The 20,608-nt window shown below is 37.2% G+C and overlaps 1 protein-coding gene across 1 annotated transcript in view; it reads right to left on the reverse strand.

Moving 5' to 3' along the window:
• ADAMTS3 (ADAM metallopeptidase with thrombospondin type 1 motif 3) overlaps positions 1 to 20,608 on the reverse strand; it is a 153,037-nt gene that overhangs the window by 50,998 nt on the left and 81,431 nt on the right. The window contains exon 3 of the mRNA XM_089911263.1: positions 19,364 to 19,563. Within this exon, the coding sequence (XP_089767389.1) occupies positions 19,364 to 19,563 (200 nt within the window). The remainder of the gene's footprint in view (positions 1 to 19,363; positions 19,564 to 20,608) is intronic.

A 20,608-nucleotide genomic window follows, 5' to 3' on the forward strand; every position in this document is an offset into this window, starting at 1 on the left:
GTAAATTTAAGAAAATTGAAATCATATCAAGTATCTTTTCCGACCACAATTCTATGAGACTAGATATCAATTATAGGAAAAAATCTGTAAGAAATACAAACACATGAAGGCTAAACAACACACTACTTAATAACCAAGAGGTCACTGAAGAAATCAAAGAAGAAATCAAAAAACACCTCGAAACAAATGACAATGAAAACATGACCACCCAAAACCTATGGGATGCAGCAAAAGCAGTTCTAAGAGTGAAGTTTATAGCAATACAATCCTACCTTAAGAAACAAGAAACATCTCAAATAAACAACCTAACCATACACCTAAAGCAATTAGAGAAAGAAGAACAAAAAACCCCCAAAGTTAGCAGAAGGAAAGAAATCATAAAGTTGAGATCAGAAATAAATGGAAAAGAAATGAAGGAAATGATAGCAAAGATCAATAAAACTAAAAGCTGGTTCTTTGAGAAGATAAACAAAATTGATAAACCATTAGCCAGACTCATCAAGAAAAGAAGGGAGAAGACTCAAATCAACAGAATTAGAAATGAAAAAGGAGAAGTAACAACTGACACTGCAGAAATACAAAGGATCATGAGAGATTACTACAAGCAACTGTATGCCACTAAAATGGACAACCTGGAAGAAATGGACAAATTCTTAGAAATGCACAACCTTCCAAGGCTGAACCAGGAAGAAACAGAAAATATGAACAGGCCAATCACAAGCACTGAAATTGAAACTGTGATTAAAAATCTTCCAACAAACAAAAGTCCAGGACCATATGGCTTCACAGGCGAATTCTATTAAACATTTAGAGAAGAGCTAACACCTATCCTTCTCAAACTCTTCCAAAATACAGCAGAGGGAGGAACACTCCCAAACTCATTATACGAGGCCACCATTACCCTGATACCAAAACCAGACAAAGATGTCACAAAGAAAGAAAACTACAGGCCAATATCACTGATGAACATAGATGCAAAAGTCCACAGCAAAATACTAGCAAACAGAATCCAACAGCACATTAAAAGGATCATACATCAAGATCAAATGGGGTTTATCACAGGGATGCAAGGATTCTTCAATATATGCAAATCAATGTGATACACCATATTAAAAAACTGAAGGATAAAAACGATACGGTCATCTCAATAGATGCAGAAAATGCTTTAGACAATATTAAACACCCATTTATGATAAAAAGCCTCCAGAAAGTAGGCATAGAGGGAACTTTCCTCAACATAATAAAGGCCATATATGACAAACCCACAGCCAATATCATCCTCAATGCTGAAAAACTGAAACCATTTCCACTAAGATCAGGAACAAGACAAGTTTGCCCACACTCACCACTATTATTCAACATAGTTTTGGAAGTGTTAGCCACAGCAATCAGAGAAGAAAAAGAAATAAAAGGAATCCAAATTGAAAAAGAAGAAGTAAAGCTATCACTGTTTGCAGATGACATGATACTATACATAGAGAATCCTAAAGATGCTACCAGAAAACTACTAGAGCTAATCAATGAATTTGGTAAAGTAGCAGGATACAAAAATTAATGCACAGAAATCTCTTGCATTCCTATATACTAATGACGAAAAATATGAATGTGAAATTAAGAAAACACTCCCATTTACCACTGCAATAAAAAGAATAAAATATCTAGGAATACACCTACCTAAGGAGACAAAAGACCTGTATGCAGAAAATTATAAGACACTGGTGAAAGATATTAAAGATGATACAAATAGATGTAGAGATATACCATGTTCTTGGATTGGAAAAATCAACATTGTGAAAATGACTCTACTACCCAAAGCAATCTACAGATTCAATGCAATCTCTATCAAACTACCAATGGCATTTTTCACAGAACTACAACAAAAAATTTCACAATTTGTATGGAAACACAAAAGACCCCGAATAACCAAAGCAATCTTGAGAAAGAAAAACGGAGCTGGAGAAATCACGCTCCCTGACTTCAGACTATACTAGAAAGCTACAGTAATCAAGACAGTATGACACCGGCACAGAAACAGCAATATAGATCAATGGAACAGAATAGAAAGCCCAGAGATAAACCCACGCACATATGGTCACCTTATTTTTGATAAAGGAGGCAAAAATATACAGTGGAGAAAAGACAGCCTCTTTAATAAGTGGTGCTGGGAAAACTGGACAGCCACATATAAAAGAATGAAATTAGGACACTCCCTAACACCATACACAAAAATAAACTCAAAATGGATTAAAGACCTAAATGTAAGGCCAGACACTATAAAACTCTTAGAGGAAAACTTAGGCAGAACACTCTATGACATAAATCACAGCAAGATCCTTTTTGACCCACCTCCTAGACAAATGGAAATAAAAATAAACAAATGGGACCTAATGAAACTTAAAAGCTTTTGCACAGCAAAGGAAACCATAAACAAGACAAAAAGACAACCCTCAGAATGGGAGAAAATATTTGCAAATGAAGCAACTGACAAAGGATTAATCTCCAAAATTTACAAGCAGTTCATGCAGCTCAACATTAAAAAAACAAACAACCCAATCCAAAAGTGAGCAGAAGACCTAAATAGACATTTCTCCAAAGAGATATACAGATTGCCAACAGACACATGAAAGAATGCTCAACATCATTAATCATTAGAGAAATGCAAATCAAAACTACAATATGAGATATCATCTCACACCAGTCAGAATGGCCATCATCAAAAAATCTACAAACAATAAATGCTGGAGAGGGTGTGGAGAAAAGGGAACCCTCTTGCACTGTTGATGGGAATGTAAATTGATACAGCCACTATGGGGAACAGTATGGAGGTTCCTTTAAAAACTAAAAATAGAACTACCATATGACCCAGCAATCCCACTACTGGGCATAAACCCTGAGAAAACCACAATTCAAAAAGAGTCACGTACCAAAATGTTCATTGCAGCTCTATTTACAATAGCCAGGACATGGAAGCAACCTAAGTGTCCATCAACAGATGAATGGATAAAGAAGATGTGGCATATATATACAGTGGAGTATTAGCCATAAAAAGGAATGAAACTGACTTATTTGTAATGAGGTGGATGGACCTAGAGACTGTAATACAGAGTGAAGTAAGTCAGAAAGAGAAAAACAAATATCATATGCTAACACGTATATATGGAATCTAAAAGAAAATGTTTCTGAAGAACCTAGGGGCAAGATGGGAATAAAGATGCAGACTTACTAGAGAATGGACTTGAGGATATGCAGAGGGGGAAGGGTAAGCTGGGACAAAGTGAGAGAGTGGCATGGACACATATACACTACCTGACGTAAAATAGATAGCTAGTAGGAAGCAGCCACATAGCACAGGGAGATCAGCTCAGTGCTTTGTGACCACCTAGAGGGGTGGCATAGGGAGGGTGGGAGAGAGGGAGATGCAAGAGGGAAGAGATATGGGGACATATGTATATGTATAACTGATTCACTTTGTTATAAAGCAGAAAGTAACACACCACTGTAAAGCAATTATACTCCAATAAAGATGTTAAAAGATTTTTGTGATAAAATAAATAAATCTAAAAGAAAAAAAATCAAAGGGCCCTCTGAAGCAGCAACACTGTGTGGATATCACGTCATATTAATTTAACCTGTGTTGAAGGGATTGTGTTCCAGAATGACAGGTCCAGCATATTCCAGGGAAGGCGTACATGTTTATCTAAGGGGCAGCTGAACTGATGTGTGATTACTCACTCCAAAGTGTCTCTGTGACCTGGTGTGTTCAGTCCACATTGGAAACATTAAGGCAATTTGTTGAGGCAGGGAGGGGTAGTATAAACCATATGGAGTTTGCAGCCAGATGAACTATGGTTTGTCCCCTAATTCTGGCACTTAGATACTATGTGTCTATGTTTATAGCACAGTGTCTAACAGAGTCTCTTCCTCCAAATCAGTCAAATTCATCCAGAATTCTCTTTTTCAAACACAGACTAATCTTCTTTAAAACGCTTTTCATAAACCCTCGTCATTAGCAAGGTGAAATTCAAACTCCTTGGGATGGCACCTACATTTTTCTAAAGGTAGCCCCAGATGCTCTACCCAGCCTCATCTGCCATTCCCCTAAATACTCTTCAATTTCACCTAAAGACACACCTCCAGTGGCTCCAAAGGCATTATGAGCTACCACTATTAGAATCCTTTTAAAATCTGTTCCCCATCTTCCAAAACCCATTTTCTCTTTTTCTAGCTGGGAAATGCCAATTCAATCTTTAAAGTCCAACTCAGGTGGCACATCCTCTATGAAGATTTCATTTGCCAATGGCATTATTTGCCAAACCACATCCCCTTCTTTTCAATTAATGTTTACACAGTACTTCGTGGCTGAATCTTTTTTTTTTTTTTTTTTTTCTGGTACGCGGGCCTCTCAGTGTTGTGGCCTCTCCCGTTGCAGAGCACAGGCTCCAGACGCGCAGACTCAGCGGCCATGGCTCACGGGCCCAGCCGCTCTGCGGCATGTGGGATCTTCCCGGACGGGGGCACGAACCCGTGTCCCCTGCATCGGCAGGCAGACTCTCAACCACTGCGCCACCAGGGAAGCCTGTGGCTGAATCTTTTGAAGAAACTATCACTTTTAATTATTACTTCTTGATTTGTTTATTTCACTGCTAGAATTAGCTTCTTGTGAAAAGGAGCTAAATTTTATTAATTTTTGCCTCCCTAGAATCTAACAGGACTTGGCCTATGGGAGGGTATGTATGCTAGGTGAATAAATGTCTAGAGGACTGATGTGAATTCAATTGTAAAAAATGGATTAAAGATAATAACCCAAAATAGAAAACTGCTGCATGATTTGCTCAAGTTGCCTGAACATGTATACTCCCCAGATAAATCTGCCTTGCACTCACATTCAGCATTTTCAGAAACACTACTTAAATTAAAAGCAGTGTAGAGACCGAATCATCACTAAGTAACCAATAACCACATTTATTTGCTAACCGTTGAATAAGTCCATTAATGCTCTGTTAGGACTAGAGTACTTCCACGGAGTATAAATTTTCTTGTAAGAGTATTAAGTAGGGAAGCTTGCCATGTCCAGAAAACACATCTGTGAGTTACTAGTTCATTGTCCATCACAGATGGCCAATTTCAGTATATGAAAAAATTGAATTCTCTTTTAATTATCAGTGAGTGCCTGTAATTACAAGATTTTTTTTCATACTGGGAGCCATCCTTTTAAATGAATTGTTTTCTTTTGGTAAATCCTGAGATTAAGGCATTGACTCAATTCTCTGCAGGGCACAACAGACCCAGATCACTTCATAGAACTTAGCAAATGACAAGGATACTTGCCACAGCAAAGTGTTGGTGACAGGGAATATCTGGCACATTGAAAGAAAACAACCCACACCCTTAAGTGCAGAATCTGCTTTATCACCCTGTCAGGGAGAATCTTAAACTAGATTGCTAGCTGATTCAATTCAACCAGACAAGTAACTGAATTCTCAACTTCAATGACTTGAATGGTATTCTAACAAGACACAGGAATGAGTAAAGGAAAGACATCAGAGTTTTATTTGGCAATGGATATACAAAATGCCTCGATTTTGTAACAAGAGGTAGTGAATCTTAAGGAGGAAGAGTACTGGATTCTGAAGGCAGAAAGATCTGTACTGGCTCAAGTCTTGGCTGTGCCACCTATTAGCTGTCTGACTCTGGAAAGGTCACCTAAACTCTCTAAATCTCAATCTCTTAATTTACAAACTAGGACTGAAAATGAACATATTTCATAGTTGAAGAACTTTCTATAATTCTTGTGGAGTATTTAGCACAGGGCCAGGCACAGAGCAAAGGCTAAAATTTAGTTGATAGTAGTAGAAGCCTCCATCCTTAACAACATTAAATCATTCTTTTGAATCTAGACCTGAAACTAGATAATTGCAAACATCTTCAAAGATTTCATCATTAACTTTGATTCCACACAATCTATTTTTTTTTCATAGACTACCCCATCTACATGAATGGCACCATCATCCAGCAGTATTCAAACCAGAAAAGTGTAAATCATGGTGGATTCCTCCCTTTCCTTCAGCCCCCTATTTGATCCACTGACAAATTCTATTGATTCTACTATCAATACTCCCTTATTATTGCAATCACCATTGTCCAGTAAACCATCTTCTCTTGCCTAGACATCTACAGTTGATTTCTAATTGATCTGTCTTCATTGTCCCTAGATCGCTGCCATCTATTCTTTACAACACAGAAAGAGGCTTTCAATGGCTTTCCATGAATTTGCTTAAAATTGAATTCAATCTCCTCCCATGACCTGAAAGGTGCTTGCCCTGTTCTTCAAGCTGCACCTGACTCCTTGTACACTGGACTCAAGCCACACTGGCTTTCTTTTTATAACTAAAACACTTGTCCTTGTTAAATGACTGGCTCTTTCTTTCATTTTAAATCTCAATTTAACCATCATTTCTTGGGAGAAGACTTTCTTGATCATCTTGTCTACGTATAATCCCTATCACCCGTTAGCCCTGTTATTCCCTTTCCAAGCAAACTGTTCGTTCCCTGCATAGCTCTTATCACAATCTTTGATGTGTTTATTTGATTTCCCCACCAATCTGTAATCTGAATATGCGTTCTGTCTTTTGTGTTCCCAACTAAATGCTTGTTATACAGCATTAAAATATTTGTTAAAATACTAAGCCAGTTAAAATTTTATTGGATGTGGCAATGTGGCAGACAGTGTTTTAGACATTGTAAATATGAAGCTTAATAATGTGTAGTAACTGCACCCAAGGAGCAAACAACCTATCAGAGAGCTGCTGCCAGGGAATTCACACATTTTATAATAAGGAGGGGATGATTTGTTTAAGGTTCACAGGAGTTGATATTTGATCCTGATCTTGATAAATGAAATGTTACAAGAAAAATGGGGATGCAGGGGGAGGAAGGAACAATGGGAAGAAGTTATTTTGGAGAGACCAAAGAACAAAGGCATGAAGGTGGATTTTAATTGCCAGGATATCTATCACCCATTGCCTTGGTTCTGAACACAAAAGAAATTGTGAAAAGATGAGGTTTTCTGAAGCCAACATAACTTATTTCTTCTGACGAACAATAACCACTGTAACCGAAACAGTATAGAATATTTGTGCTGTTATTTCGTCATCTATAAAGTGAAGGGATTATAATAATATGCTTTTTATGGGTCTTCCAAATGGGAAATCTCATGACTCTTGGTTTTTCTTTTATATTATAAGCTTCTTAAGGGCAGGGATCATTGTACTGACGGTTCAATAAATGTTTAATGAATAGATTCACTTTTACACAAATTATATTCATGTGATATTTTGCCCAGTAGTCCCAATATATGTGGATTTCAAATTCTGATGCCAATTTATTAACAACTGTGAAAACCAACACAGGATCTACTTTTTGGATTGCTTTTGGAAGCAAGTTAGGTGGGTTAAATTTTAGTCAATCTTGGAATCTTAATACTTCTCTAACCTTTCCTTTATCCTATTATAAATGGATATATTAAAAAGGAAAGCATTGCAAGAGACAAAGAAAGGATAACAATAAGATAGTGATGCCTTCAACCTTCATCACCAAAATGTGTAAAAGTGAATATGTGAAGAAAGAAAAGTGCCAATGATTCCCAGAGTCAAGACAAATGATGGTAAATACTAGTTAGGTGTTGTAGTGACTGAGGGAAATTCTAGCTTCCAAAAGGATTAGAGTAGATGGAACATATGTCTTTTATGTCCTTTTAATTGACTTTCACTCAATAATTTGGTAAAAAACTAACCAGTTCCAGCAAGAACAACAGCAAAATGGCATGATCCTCTAGCACCAGCTTGAATTTCCTTCAAATCAAACTAACATTTAGAAGAGCGGTCTTCATTTCATCACCTTTACCGAACTCTGTGATTCATGGTCTTAACCTGCCAAGAATTTCTTTATATTCTCCCAATGTCTTAAAAATAGTAAATATCCACCTACTATTGGCTCAATAACTAGTTTTTAAACAGAACTAAATGAAGAAGAGAAACCTCTCTGCGAAGTTCTGTAATTGCTATCTATCTTCATTTTCTTATTTTGCATTAATTTCCTTCATGCAACCTATATGTAGCCAAATTCACGTATATACTATGCATCTTTTTGGAGCTTTGAATATTCAACTATCTTCTCTGTCTGGAATTCCCTGTCATTCATCTTAAAAGACCTAACTTTTAACTAACATTCAAGGCCTAGTTCAAGCATACTTGTTCCTCATATCCTTCCTCATTCCTCTACTTCAAAGACATCTCTAATATTCTTCCTCCATAGCACAGAATCTATACTTTCTTTCAATCAATTAGCACTTTCTAGATTGCTTTATACATACTAATTTACAAACCTAATTTCCCCTAGTAAAGTACATCCCCAAGGGGGAAAAGCATCTCTATCATATTAGGTTTCTGGTTTGAATAACTGGGTGCCTAAGAGAGTCGTTTACTGAGAAAAGGAAGGACAGACAGTCAAGACTCAATTTGTTTGCTCTCAACTCTGAAGGTATCTGGAAGAAAACTAGGCTGAAACAAAAAAATATAATTTTTAATAAAACTTCATAAAACTGGTACACTTAAAATACATATTGTATGTCACTTATGTTTTAATGAAAGTTGATGTTTAAGAGTAATGGTTTTCAATATTTCAATATTGAGTTTATTTACTATTATATCACATATTCATTGCATATTTTCTCATGTTGTGGTTAGCAAAAATACACAAATCACTCTCTCTGACAACCTATCTCTACCCATAATTGAAGTCTCCCCAAAATATCATTTTATATTATAACCTTTAAGAGTTAAAAGCACAGTAAATTAAACAAGGGAAAAATCAAATAAGGGCTTCTTTTAATGCATTTAATTTTATCTTTAATTTCATTCTGAAATAATTTCAGACTTACAAAAAAGGGTGAAAATATAGAACAAAGAATTTCCACATACCCTTCACCCAGGTTCTTCAAATGCTAACATTTACCAAATTCACAGTATACAGTACAAATCTAGAAAATTAATATTAATGTGATACAATTAACTAATCTAAAGACCCACTTAACATTTTGTCAATTGTCCCACTAATATCCTTTATTTGGTCCATGATCCAATCTATGCCATTCGGTTGCCATATCTTTAGTCTTCCTGAATCTGGGACAGTTCCTCAGTTTTTCTTTCATGACCCGGAGAGTTTTGAAGATTACTGGTCAGTTAGTTTGTAGAATGCCCCTCAATTTGAGTTATTCTGATGGCTCCTCATGATTAAATTCTGTTATGAGCTATAATAGCACAGAAGTGATATTGTGCCCTCTAGAGCACAGGATGTTAATGTGACTCATTAGGGGTAAGATTAAATTTCACCCTGTGGTTAAGATGCTGTCTGCCAGGTTTCACAAATGTAAAGTTACTCATTTTCCCTTTGTGATTAATAAGTCCTTTGTGAGGAGATACTTTGAGACTATGTATATATCTGATTTCTCATTATATTTTCGTCCACTAATTCTGTCATTCGTTGATGGTACTTCTCTGCAAAAATTATTACTGTAGTGTTTGGCAATTAGCAATTTTTAAAATTTCTATCATTTCTGCTACATTTATTAGCTGGAGTTCTACTATAGGGAAGAAATGTCCCCCATTTACTTAGTCAATTATTATATTAGGCAATAATTTACATAGTCATTTATTTGCATCAGTATTAACTCACAACAATTTCTTGTGTGTATATGCCCAGCAGTGGGACTGCTGGGTCACATGGTAGTTCTATTTTTAGTTTTTTAAGGAACCTCCATACTGTTCTCCATAGTGGCTGTACCAATTTACATTCCCACCAGCAGTGCAAGAGGGTTCCCTTTTCTCCACACCCTCTCCAGCATTTACTGTTTGCAGATTTTGTGATGATGGCCATTCTGACTGGTGTTAAGATGATACCTCATTGTAGTTTTGATTTTCATTTCTCTAATAATGAGTGATGTTGAGCATTTTTTCTTGTGTCTGTTGGCCATCTGTATGTCTTCTTTGGAGAAATGTCTATTTAGGGCTTCTGCCCATTTTTGGATTGGGTTGTTTGTTTTTTTTGATATTGAGCTACATGAGCTGTTTGTATATTTTGGAGATAAATCCTTTGTCCATTGCTTCATTTGCAAATATTTTCTCCCATTATGAGGGCTGTCTTTTCGTCTTGTTTATGGTTTCCTTTGCTGTGCAAAAGCTTTTAAGTTTCATTAGGTCCTATTTGTTTATTTTTGTTTTTATTCTCATTACTCTAGGAGGTGTGTCAAAAAAGATCTTGCTAGGCTTCCTTGGTGGCGCAGTGGTTGAGCGTCCGCCTGCCGATGCAGGGGACATGGGTTCGTGCCCCGGTCTGGGAGGATCCCACATGCCGCGGAGCGGCTGGGCCTGTGAGCCATGGCCACTGAGCCTGAGCGTCCGGAGCCTGTGCTCCGCAACGGGAGAGGCCACAGCAGTGAGAGGCCCTCGTACCGCAAAAAAAAAAAAAGATCTTGCTGTGATTTATGTCAAAGAGTGTTCTGCCTATGTTTTCCTCTAAGAATTTTATAGTGTCTGGCCTTACATTTAGAGAAAACCATAATTCAAAAAGACACATGCACCCCAATGTTCATTTTAGCACTGTTTACAATAGCCATGACATGAAAACAACCTAAATGTCCATCAACAGAGGAATAGATAAAAGAAGATGTGGCACATACACACAATGGAATATTACTCAGCCATAAAAAGTAACGAAATTGGGTCATTTGTAGAGACGTGGATGGACCTAGAGTCTGTCATACAGAGTGAAGTAAGTCAGAGAAAAAGAAATATTGTATATTAACGCATATATGTGGAATCTGAAAAAATTGGTATAGACGATCTTATTTACAAAGCAGAAATAGAGACATGGACATAGAGAACAAACGTATGGCTACCAAGGGGGAAAGGGGTGGTGGTGGGATGAATTGGGAGATTGGGATTGACATATATACACTATTGATACTATGTATAAAATAGATAATGAGAACCTACTGTATAGCACAGGGAATTCTACTCAATGCTCTGTGGTGACCTAAATGGGAAAGAAATCCAAAAAAGAGGGGATATATGTATACATATAGCTGATTCACTTTGCTGTACAATAGAAACTAATGCAGCCTTGTAAAGTAACTATACTCCAATAAAAGTTTAAAATATAGAGACTTTCTTTTGTTGTATGTATTATAATTCATTATTATCTTTTTTTTTTTTTTGCTCATATTATCTCAGATTTGGCAATTGGGAGCTACTTTAATTTGGGTCTACAACAGGGTTCTTAACCTAGATGAGTTTCAAGTGGGCTTTGTTTTTCTTAAATGGTAAGTGTTATTTTCCCCTTAAGTACAATTTTCATGGTTTGCCTCAAATTCATAAATAAATCCAAGACTCTGAAAAAATTCAAAACCATTGTTCTTATCTACTAATACATACATTATGACTGCTGTATTATTTTGATTAGTTGGAGTTTTGAGGTTTGAGGTGATGATTATGGACCAGCCATAAAATTAAGAAAAGAGTAAAAGTCAGCAGTATTTTCTTCACTCCTGCAAGTCACTATGATGTTACACAGTAGTTAACATTATAGCCTACTTTTTTGAGTGGCCCATCCGAAGCATTAATGAGTACATATGTTCTTCAACTCTCATCACAAAGTGTCCTTCAAATATATTTTTGAAAACTATGTACTAATGACTATTAACATAAATGTTGAACTGACGTGGAATTAAAATGGGAGCCAGAGACAAAACCAGTCTGGCCCTGCAACTAGGTACTTGACACTAGGTAAGTAACCTAACAATTATCCTCAATCTCCATAATCTTCAAAAAGGAAATGTTAGAGAGGATCACCTCTATTGTTTCCTCCTGAGTTCTAAAGTGTGATTCTATGCTAGGACATATCAATGGTAACTTTTACCTAAAGGACCTCTGGCAGAGAGAACAAATGGCTGAAAAGACAAACACATTAGAAAAGAGACTTCTATTATAGTAAATCACACTAAACTGATTTCGTAGAAGGAGCTTCATGAATCTTGCTTGAGTTATAGGACATTAGACTTCAGTGATGAAAAATTTATATGATAGAATTAGTCTTTGAAATTCTACTTTCTTTTGTACTTGATCATTAAATAGCCTTCCACCTCGCCTTTTATGATTGTAAGTCAAGGCCATTTAAAAAAGTTTTAGGGCATTTCCTCCTTTTACCTTCAGAATATTGCCAGGAACCATTCTTTTCCATCATATATTAAGAAAGAAGACCTGGTACCTATTCCTTTCATTTCACTGGTTTTCCTCTCAGCAAGGTTTATGTTTTCCCCTGCAGCAGTTAAAACATATGTCATAAAAAAGAAATAGTATAAGGGCATAAAGCTCTTGAGTTAGTAATTAACAAGTCAAAAGACTTTAAAAAGAAAACTATATTCAGCTCAAGAAAAAGTTCTTACCAGCCTAGAATACTCAGAGTTCAGTAAGCTGAGCTTCACGGTAGCTCAGATAACAAATTTCTGCCAACAGTGTTTGGCTATCAAGATACAAAGAAAAACAAAATTTTGGAGAAATTTCCAGGAGAGTTTAATTACTTACATTTTTCATTCTAAGGAATTTCATTTCTATTTCTTTATTGTCAAAGATTTCCTCCCCCATTCTCTCCTCTCAGTTCTTTTTTTTTTTTTTTTTTTTTTTGTGCGGTACGCGGGCCTCTCACTGTTGTGGCCTCTCCCATTGCGGAGCACAGGCTCCGGACGCGCAGGCTCAGCGGCCATGGCTCACAGGCCCAGCCGCTCTGCGGCATATGGGATCTTCCCGGACCGGGGCACAAACCCGTGTCCCCTGCATCAGCAGGCTCAACCACTGCGCCACCAGGGAAGCCCTCCTCTCAGTTCTTGTCCTTTATTGTCCTACTGTGATTTTTAACTAGGGTTGTTCATCAAAATTACCCATTACGCTTGAAAAACAATAACTCTTAAGTCTGTATCCCAAACACTCCTGACTTGGTAGCTTTTTCTTGATTCTGCAGCTTTTTTCTTACAGTTCATGATTCATCAGACCAGACCACTCTTTCTTCAGTTTTCTGCCTGGTTCTCTTCCTCACAGAATGCCTGTATCTCTGCCTACATGATACGTCAGAGATGCTTTCCCTAACTTCCTATTCAAAGTAGTCCCTCCTTCTCTCTCCTCAACAATATCCCTTTACTCTTATCTATATTTCTTCTTGGCAGTTATTACTACCAAATATTACACATTTATTTCTTCTTTTGACTATTACTTTTCTCCTAGTCCAAGCACCAAGAGGGCAGAGAATTTCTATTGTATTCATTGGGATATTTATACCCTACGTCTAAGGTAGGCCTTGCCTATAGTAGGCAATGGATCAACATTTGTAGAAGGAGATATGTTCTACAGCTGAGAACCACTTTCCCAGCAAGTCAGCAATGTTACAAAATAGTAAAATGAAAATCTCTCAGTATAACAAGATATGACACGAGATCCTAAAAAAGACTTAACTATATATCACATCTTTTATTTGAAATATAAAAAGCTTCTCAATAATCTAAGAATGGGCGTTAGTCATGCTCTTTTAAAATATATTCATATCTGTTAATTTTTTCTTTATAGATGAGTCTGGGAGAAATTTCAAGATCTACAAAAAGGAAGAGTTAAAAATAAAAGGAGATGGAAGGCAACGGACAATTCTCGCCTTCACTGATTCTTTCGCAAAGGAGCTGTGGGATGGGTGGAGGGCATCTGTCCCCTCTTAACGAGTCATATCAAAATCATCTGGGGCCTGTTCAGACCTGTTCACTTGACCCTTGAGCCCCCAGAGAAAAGTGCTAATTTAGTGAGCTGTCTTTCCAGTGTTCAAATCCCCAGATTTGCACAACAAATCACCTATGGAACTTTACCACATTCATATGCACAGTCACCCCTATCATTAGGCAATATGACCCTAAAACAAAACATATTTGTGTCAAAGAGGTGGCAACTAGTATGGTTAATCTAAAACAGCAGATAAACCAAAGCTCTTTAACATTGCTCGTAACATATAATATATTGTGTTTTAAGTGTTCTCCTTGGTTACACTTAAACTATGATTAATCTGAGTTAAAATTAAATATAACGAATTTTCTAAACAAGTTTCACCTCCCAATAACCCTACCTCCTCCTCCTTCTCCCTTGTTAAAGCAGAGGCAATAATTTATTCTCTCACAGTTTCCATGGGTCAGGAATTTGGAAGCAAAACTTGGCTGGGTGATTCTAGCTTGGTTTTTCTCATGAAGTCTAAGTCAGATGTCAGCTGGGGCTGTTCAACTGAAGGCTTGACTGGGGTCAAAAGATATAAGGATTCCACTTTTGTTTTTCATTTTATTATTTTTTAAAGCCACTTTATTGAGGTATGATTGACATGTAAAAAGATGTACATATTTAATGTATATAACTCAATGAGTTTGGGAATAAATACACACCCACGAAACTAACATCACCATCAAGACTATAGACATATCCATCACCTCCCAAAGTTTCCTCCTGCTCCTTTATTATTAATTTTTTTGTGGTAAGAACACCTAACATAGTATCTACCCTCCTAGAAAATTACAAGTATACAATATAGTATTGTAAGCTATAGGCAATATGCTACATAGTAGATCTCCAGAACTTGTTTTGTGTAATTGAAACTTTGTACTCTGTGACCATCTCCTCCTCATTTTCCTACTCCCTCTGCTCCCTGGCAATTATCGTTCTAGTCTCTGCTTCTATAAGTTTGAATATTTTAGATTCCACATATAAGTGAGATTATGCAGTATTTGTCTTTTTGTGTCTGGCTTATTTCATTTAGCATAATGGCCTCCAATTCCATCATGTTGTTGCCAGTAGCAGGATTTTCTTCTCTTTAAGGCGGAATAATATTCCATTTTGTGTATAAACCTCATTTTCTTTATTCACTCATCCATCGCTTGACAGTTAGGTTGTTTTCATATCTTGGATTTCACCTTTAAGGTGGCTTACCTGTACAGATGGCAAAGTGATGCTGGCTGTTGGCCAGAGGTATCAGTTATTCTTCACACGAGCCTCTCCACAGAGATGCTTGAGTGTTTTCACAGCATGGCAGCTGCTTTCCCCCAAGACCTGTTTCTGCCCTAAACACTGGGGTAGAGTTTTTTTCTTCTTCCCGTCCCCTAGACGCAACAAGTCTTTGTCTATTCCCTGGACACAACAGGCTTTGTTGCACCTCCTCCAGCAGTGTAAGACTCTTACTTTTTGGAGAAAATGGTCCCAGGAAGGGAGCAAGGCTTTGTGCCTGCCCCCCTCTCCAGGTTATTCTTGACAATGAAACCAGCGCAGTGAGGTCTGCATCCCTTTCTCTCCAGATGCTGATCCAGGATCATCAGTGGCAAAAGGGAACAGGGTTCATGAGAATGCGGGCTGAGATGGGGCTCCATCCCAGGCTCCATACATCACCCTGAGAAAATCCCTTGGTGTTTTCTGTCCTGAGAGTCTGGGAAAATCAGGGGCATCAAATGCGGGTGAGAGGCTGTGCTCCTTATTTAGATCTCCCACAACAGTTGAGCAAATATCAATTGGCCATCTGTCAAGCACCTTCTCAGTTCTAGACATGTTACGTTCACACTCTCCTTTCTTCTTTAGAACTCTCCTGTGAGCATAGGACTGCTATCCCCATCGCACTGGTGAGGAAACCGAGGTATTGAGAAGTTGCTACTTGTACCTACAAGGCCTCTCACCTTGGGCAGGCTTAGACCCGAGACTGTCTTGCCTTTCCTCTATAGTCTGCCGCCTTCTACACATTTACATGTGTTTAAAATAAAGGATGCAGCTCAGGAACAGCCAAATGGAAGAGATGCATAAGGCAAGGTCTTGGGGGAGGGGTACAGAGCTTCCATGCTCTTTCCAGGCTTTCACCCTCCCAGCACTGTGATGTGTTCACCAACACAGAAGCTCCACCCTGTCTTCTTTTGATGGTTACCATCACCACATTATCATTATCTGAGACTCTTTTACAACCTTCAAATAATTTTAAAAATTTACCTCAATTTTATTGACATTTTAAAGCCTCTGTTTCCTCTAGAAAAAAAAGGTAATAATAATTCCCATCTTGCAATATACTTAAAAAAAATATAGACACCCAATAAATGCTAATTTACTTCCTAAACACTGCTTTCATAATATTGTTAAGCTGATTAAAGCCTTCATTTGTCATTTATATCCTCTTATTTCAAGTCCAAAGTTTCTGCCTCTCAAGATTGTTCATAATCTACCTCTATGTTCTTTACACTCATTTGTTCATTTATCCATTCTTTCACTAAACATATGTTTAACATTTAATAATTTAAGAACCCTTTTCAAGATAAGAAAGTATGAAGTTCAGTTTAAATTAAAGAGACAACCATGAAGCAAATCACTGGGACCTCAAAGCACTCCCTTGGTTCAGGAACTATGTGGTAAATATCACCTGGGTTTGATATGGAGACTATATTTGACTACCAGGTAAACTAAAAGAAGAGTGTATTTGCTGACTAGTTAACTAAGGTAGAGATACCAAAGGAGACTGACGGAATCTGTGCTTTTCCTCTACCATAGGGACACGTTTCTCCCCATATCAGTGCAAGGAAATACACTTTTTGCTGTCAATTTCTTCTACAGTTTCTGTCTGAACCTATGTGGCATGTAAAGAAAGCCTCTGTGTTTGTGTAGGGCTTGAGTTTGGTGAGCCATGATTTTAGATAACCATAGGAAGTCATAAAATGGCTAGCATAGGAGTTGATAATTATTCCAACATCGTTAGGGAAAAAACCCAATTTTCTTGGCTTCAAATTTCCATGAGGTAGTTTCATTAGAATATCATTATTGGTTTTCTTCATGCCTCCAACTCTGATTTAATTGATAAATTTGAGATAAGGCATGCTCATCTCAGTGCTGTAGATCTAACAGTCTACAATAGGGCAATGGGGGGGGGGAGGAAAGAAAGAGATTCAGTCTTCTATCTGTCATGCTTAAAGCTCTCTACCTGTCCTATAAAGGAGACCTGAAATTATCCAGTCAGATAGAGATGGGGGGTTGTGAGTAAGATTGTCTAATTTAGAACAAGGTTTCTAAACCTTAGCACTGTTGACGTTTTAGACTGGATAATTCATATTCCTTTATTGTGTAGGGCTGCCCTTGTGTTGTAGGTGGTTTAGCAGCACCCCTGGCATCTCCTACTAGTGGCAGTAGCATCCCTTCCCAGTTATGACAACCAAAAATGTCTCCAAACATTGCCAAACATCCCTGATGGAAGGGGCTGGGACAAAGTGCTCTCCACTGAGAATCACTGATTTAGAATAAGAAAAATCTTTGTGGCTATAAATTTAAGTCATGTGCAATTCAGCTCTTATAAATAATAAAACTATTTATTCTCCATCTGTCTGTTCACCATATCTTTCAGTTGGCTCTAAACTTGGGAAGGGAAGGGGGGACTGTTATTATTATCTCCTCAAGACCTCTACCTACATTAATTACTTCAGATGCAATGAACTTATTAAGTTTGAAAAATTATTTTCTCTTTTCCAGTTCCATTCTCTGATGCTCAATTAGCTTTAGAATAATTTCTAGTATTTGAGCCAGAGACTCAGCCTATTACTTAATCTATTTAATGGTATTAAAAACAAAAGTCCTTTTTCGATGGTTATAAAACCAAAACTGCAGCACTTTATTCCTTGACATCTAAGCTTACTGTCTGGTGAATATACTATATTCATTTCTACTTTCTTGTCAGTGGAGTCTACCTAGAAAACCTTTACAATTCCATGTGCCCTTTAAAAAACTAAAGAAAACAAATGAAAAAAACCCCGAAAACAAAGCCCTAAAGACCCAATTTAACCTCCAGCTTCCTGATGAATTAGAGAAATAGTGAGCATCTTGTACAGTCTTTCAATTTTATGAATACAGAAACTAAACCCCAGGAAGGGACATGACTATCTAAGGTCACGAAGTCAACCAGGTACAGAGCTAGAGGTAATGCCTCTGCCTCCTCTAAGTCCCAGTTTAATACTCTCAACACTTCACAACTTGATGACTGTTGCTCCCTCTAAAGTCTTGAAGAATTTATAATGCAGTGCCTCCCGATATATTTTAACAATAGCATGCCTTTTATCGCTCAACCTTTGCATTTTTTTGCATCTTTTTTTATCCTTGACTAAATTATAAGTACTGTGAGGCCAAGGACCGTATTGAGTCTCAGCTGCATTACTCCAAGAGCCTCCTGTAGGTCTGAGCACCCCTTAGGGTCTAGGTCTATCCTGATTGACTGCCTCGCTAGTGGTAGGAGAAAGCAGCCCAGGGGCACAATGCATAATGCAAGTAAAAACAGCATCTCCACAGGAATTTGTTTTCTGCGTGATAATCAGTCTTCATAATGGGAATTAGTGCCAATGAACAAATAAAAATGTGTCTGAGTTTCTATACTCATTTTCCATTTCACAGAGACATGGTATGTGTAGAATTTTATACATTGGCATCTCAATGAACAAAATATATTTTTAATATATTGGCATCAGTATTAGGATGAATAAACTCATGATAAGTAAAACTAATAATTTTTCTTCTCCAGTATAATTGTTGGAAATCTAATTTTAAGCACGGAAAAAAAGAAGGTAAAATACCCAAAGAATTACATTAAAAGTCAAAAAGCTGAAAGAGAGAATAGGCTTGGGTACTAAATTTGCCAGGTCAATACAATATGTATTTTACAAGTCTAGAAAATAAAACATATAAAATAAAGTATACTACAGTCTCAATTATCTTTTAGAAGTAGATGATTTATATATTATTTCTCCTCAACTGCTCTCTGCCAGTTCACAAGGAAAAAAGAACACCAGTTTGAGAATACTGACTAAATTTCTTCTGGACAAGAGTAAGGCTAATAAAGAAGACATAAAGAACAAATTTAAAAAGAGTCCTTTATAACTTCCAGGGCAGCACTTGTGCCAAGAGCTGACTGTGCTTTGTACATATATTACCTTCAATTGTAATGTTGAAAAACATTGCTCTATTCAAAAGCTCTAACAATAAGCATCCACACAGAGTTAGCAGGCCTAAATAATTCCTCATCGTCCTGGGATGCAAAATGATGCTGGAAAGAACTATCTTGTATGTTAAATATGTAGATCAATATTTGAATTGAATGCAGTTATGGACACATTTTGGATGTGGGGCGCAGTCATGGGAGACGTCACAGAGGTTTCCAAAAGGCTCTAGCAAAACAAGGGAAGTGAATTAAAAGATCAAAAAAACCTCAAAAAGGAGTCACTACTCACAATGTTCATCAGGGTGAGGAGGTAGTTTTGGACGTGCTCCTTGCCATGGAAACGGACCACAGAGTCATCCACTCCCAGCAGCACCTCGATGTTGTAATCGTTTTCTCCCGCGTGTCTGCGTCGCCTCATGGCTTCATTCAGCTGCTGGTCAATGTTGCTGTAAACAGTACCTAGATCATCAAGGCCTTCCAGATCCGATTCTATTAAGAAACAAAAGGAACCCAGGCATTTCAGTTTCCCCAATGGGCCTTCTAGTAACTTCTTACAAAAAAAGATCTTCTTGGGGAACTATAATTATCATCCATAGTCACCAAGATGTAGCTTTTCAGTTTATTCCTTAAATAATGTGCAAGTGCATGTGTTCAGATAGACCTCCTATAAATTCAACACAGAACAGCAACACTGAGGGCAAAATAATATTACTGCATAGAAAGCAGTGCCACCAGCCAGACCGACTGTTCCAGGAGGGACAGAGTATTTAGTCTTCCTCCAGCTGTATCCTCAGTGCAGAGCCAAAGGGTGCAGAACATACGTGGGCTAAGTAGCTATTAAATAAACGGAGACTATAAATTTAAAGTTCACAGCTTGATAAGTTTACAGTGGTTAAGTTACTTTAATTATGGAGTGTGGAATTTGTATCACATAAATCTAAACTGCTTCTTTTTCAAGTAGCCTTAACTTAAAAATCAAATTATAGCATGGCAACACAACAAACAGCATTTAGTGGTATGATTATCAGTGACCATATATTACTTTGTTTCTTATGAGTGTGGTTTTACAGTGAATGCTGCTAGGCAGACAATATAGGTCTTCCACATTTGTACTGGCCATCATCTGGATAGCAGGCCATTTCGATAGCTGTATATCTGAATCTGTGAGATACCAAAGTAAAAATTCAGTCAGAAAATTACCTATAACAGGAGAATATAAAAGTATAAACTATTTTATGCTGTGGAAGGAACTTAATTATTTTTACTTTCCAAGCAGATATACATATACATAGATACACAGAGAGAGATATACAGATATACATGTACATATATATCTCTAGATCATCTATGTATCTATCTATGTACCTGCTTGCTATCTATCTATCTATCTACCTGCTATCTATCTATCTATCTATCTATCTATCTATCTATCTACCTACCTACCTGTCTATCTATCTACCTGGAGAGAAAGAAAGTGAGAGGCATTCTCAGGTTCTAGTTATCTAGATTACCTAATTACCTAGATTCAGATTAC

This window comes from Delphinapterus leucas, chromosome 5, assembly GCF_059928025.1.
Source record: "Delphinapterus leucas isolate spDelLeu-1000000601 "Yukka" chromosome 5, BTC_Dleu_Yukka2, whole genome shotgun sequence".
Taxonomy (NCBI): Eukaryota; Metazoa; Chordata; class Mammalia; order Artiodactyla; family Monodontidae; genus Delphinapterus; species Delphinapterus leucas.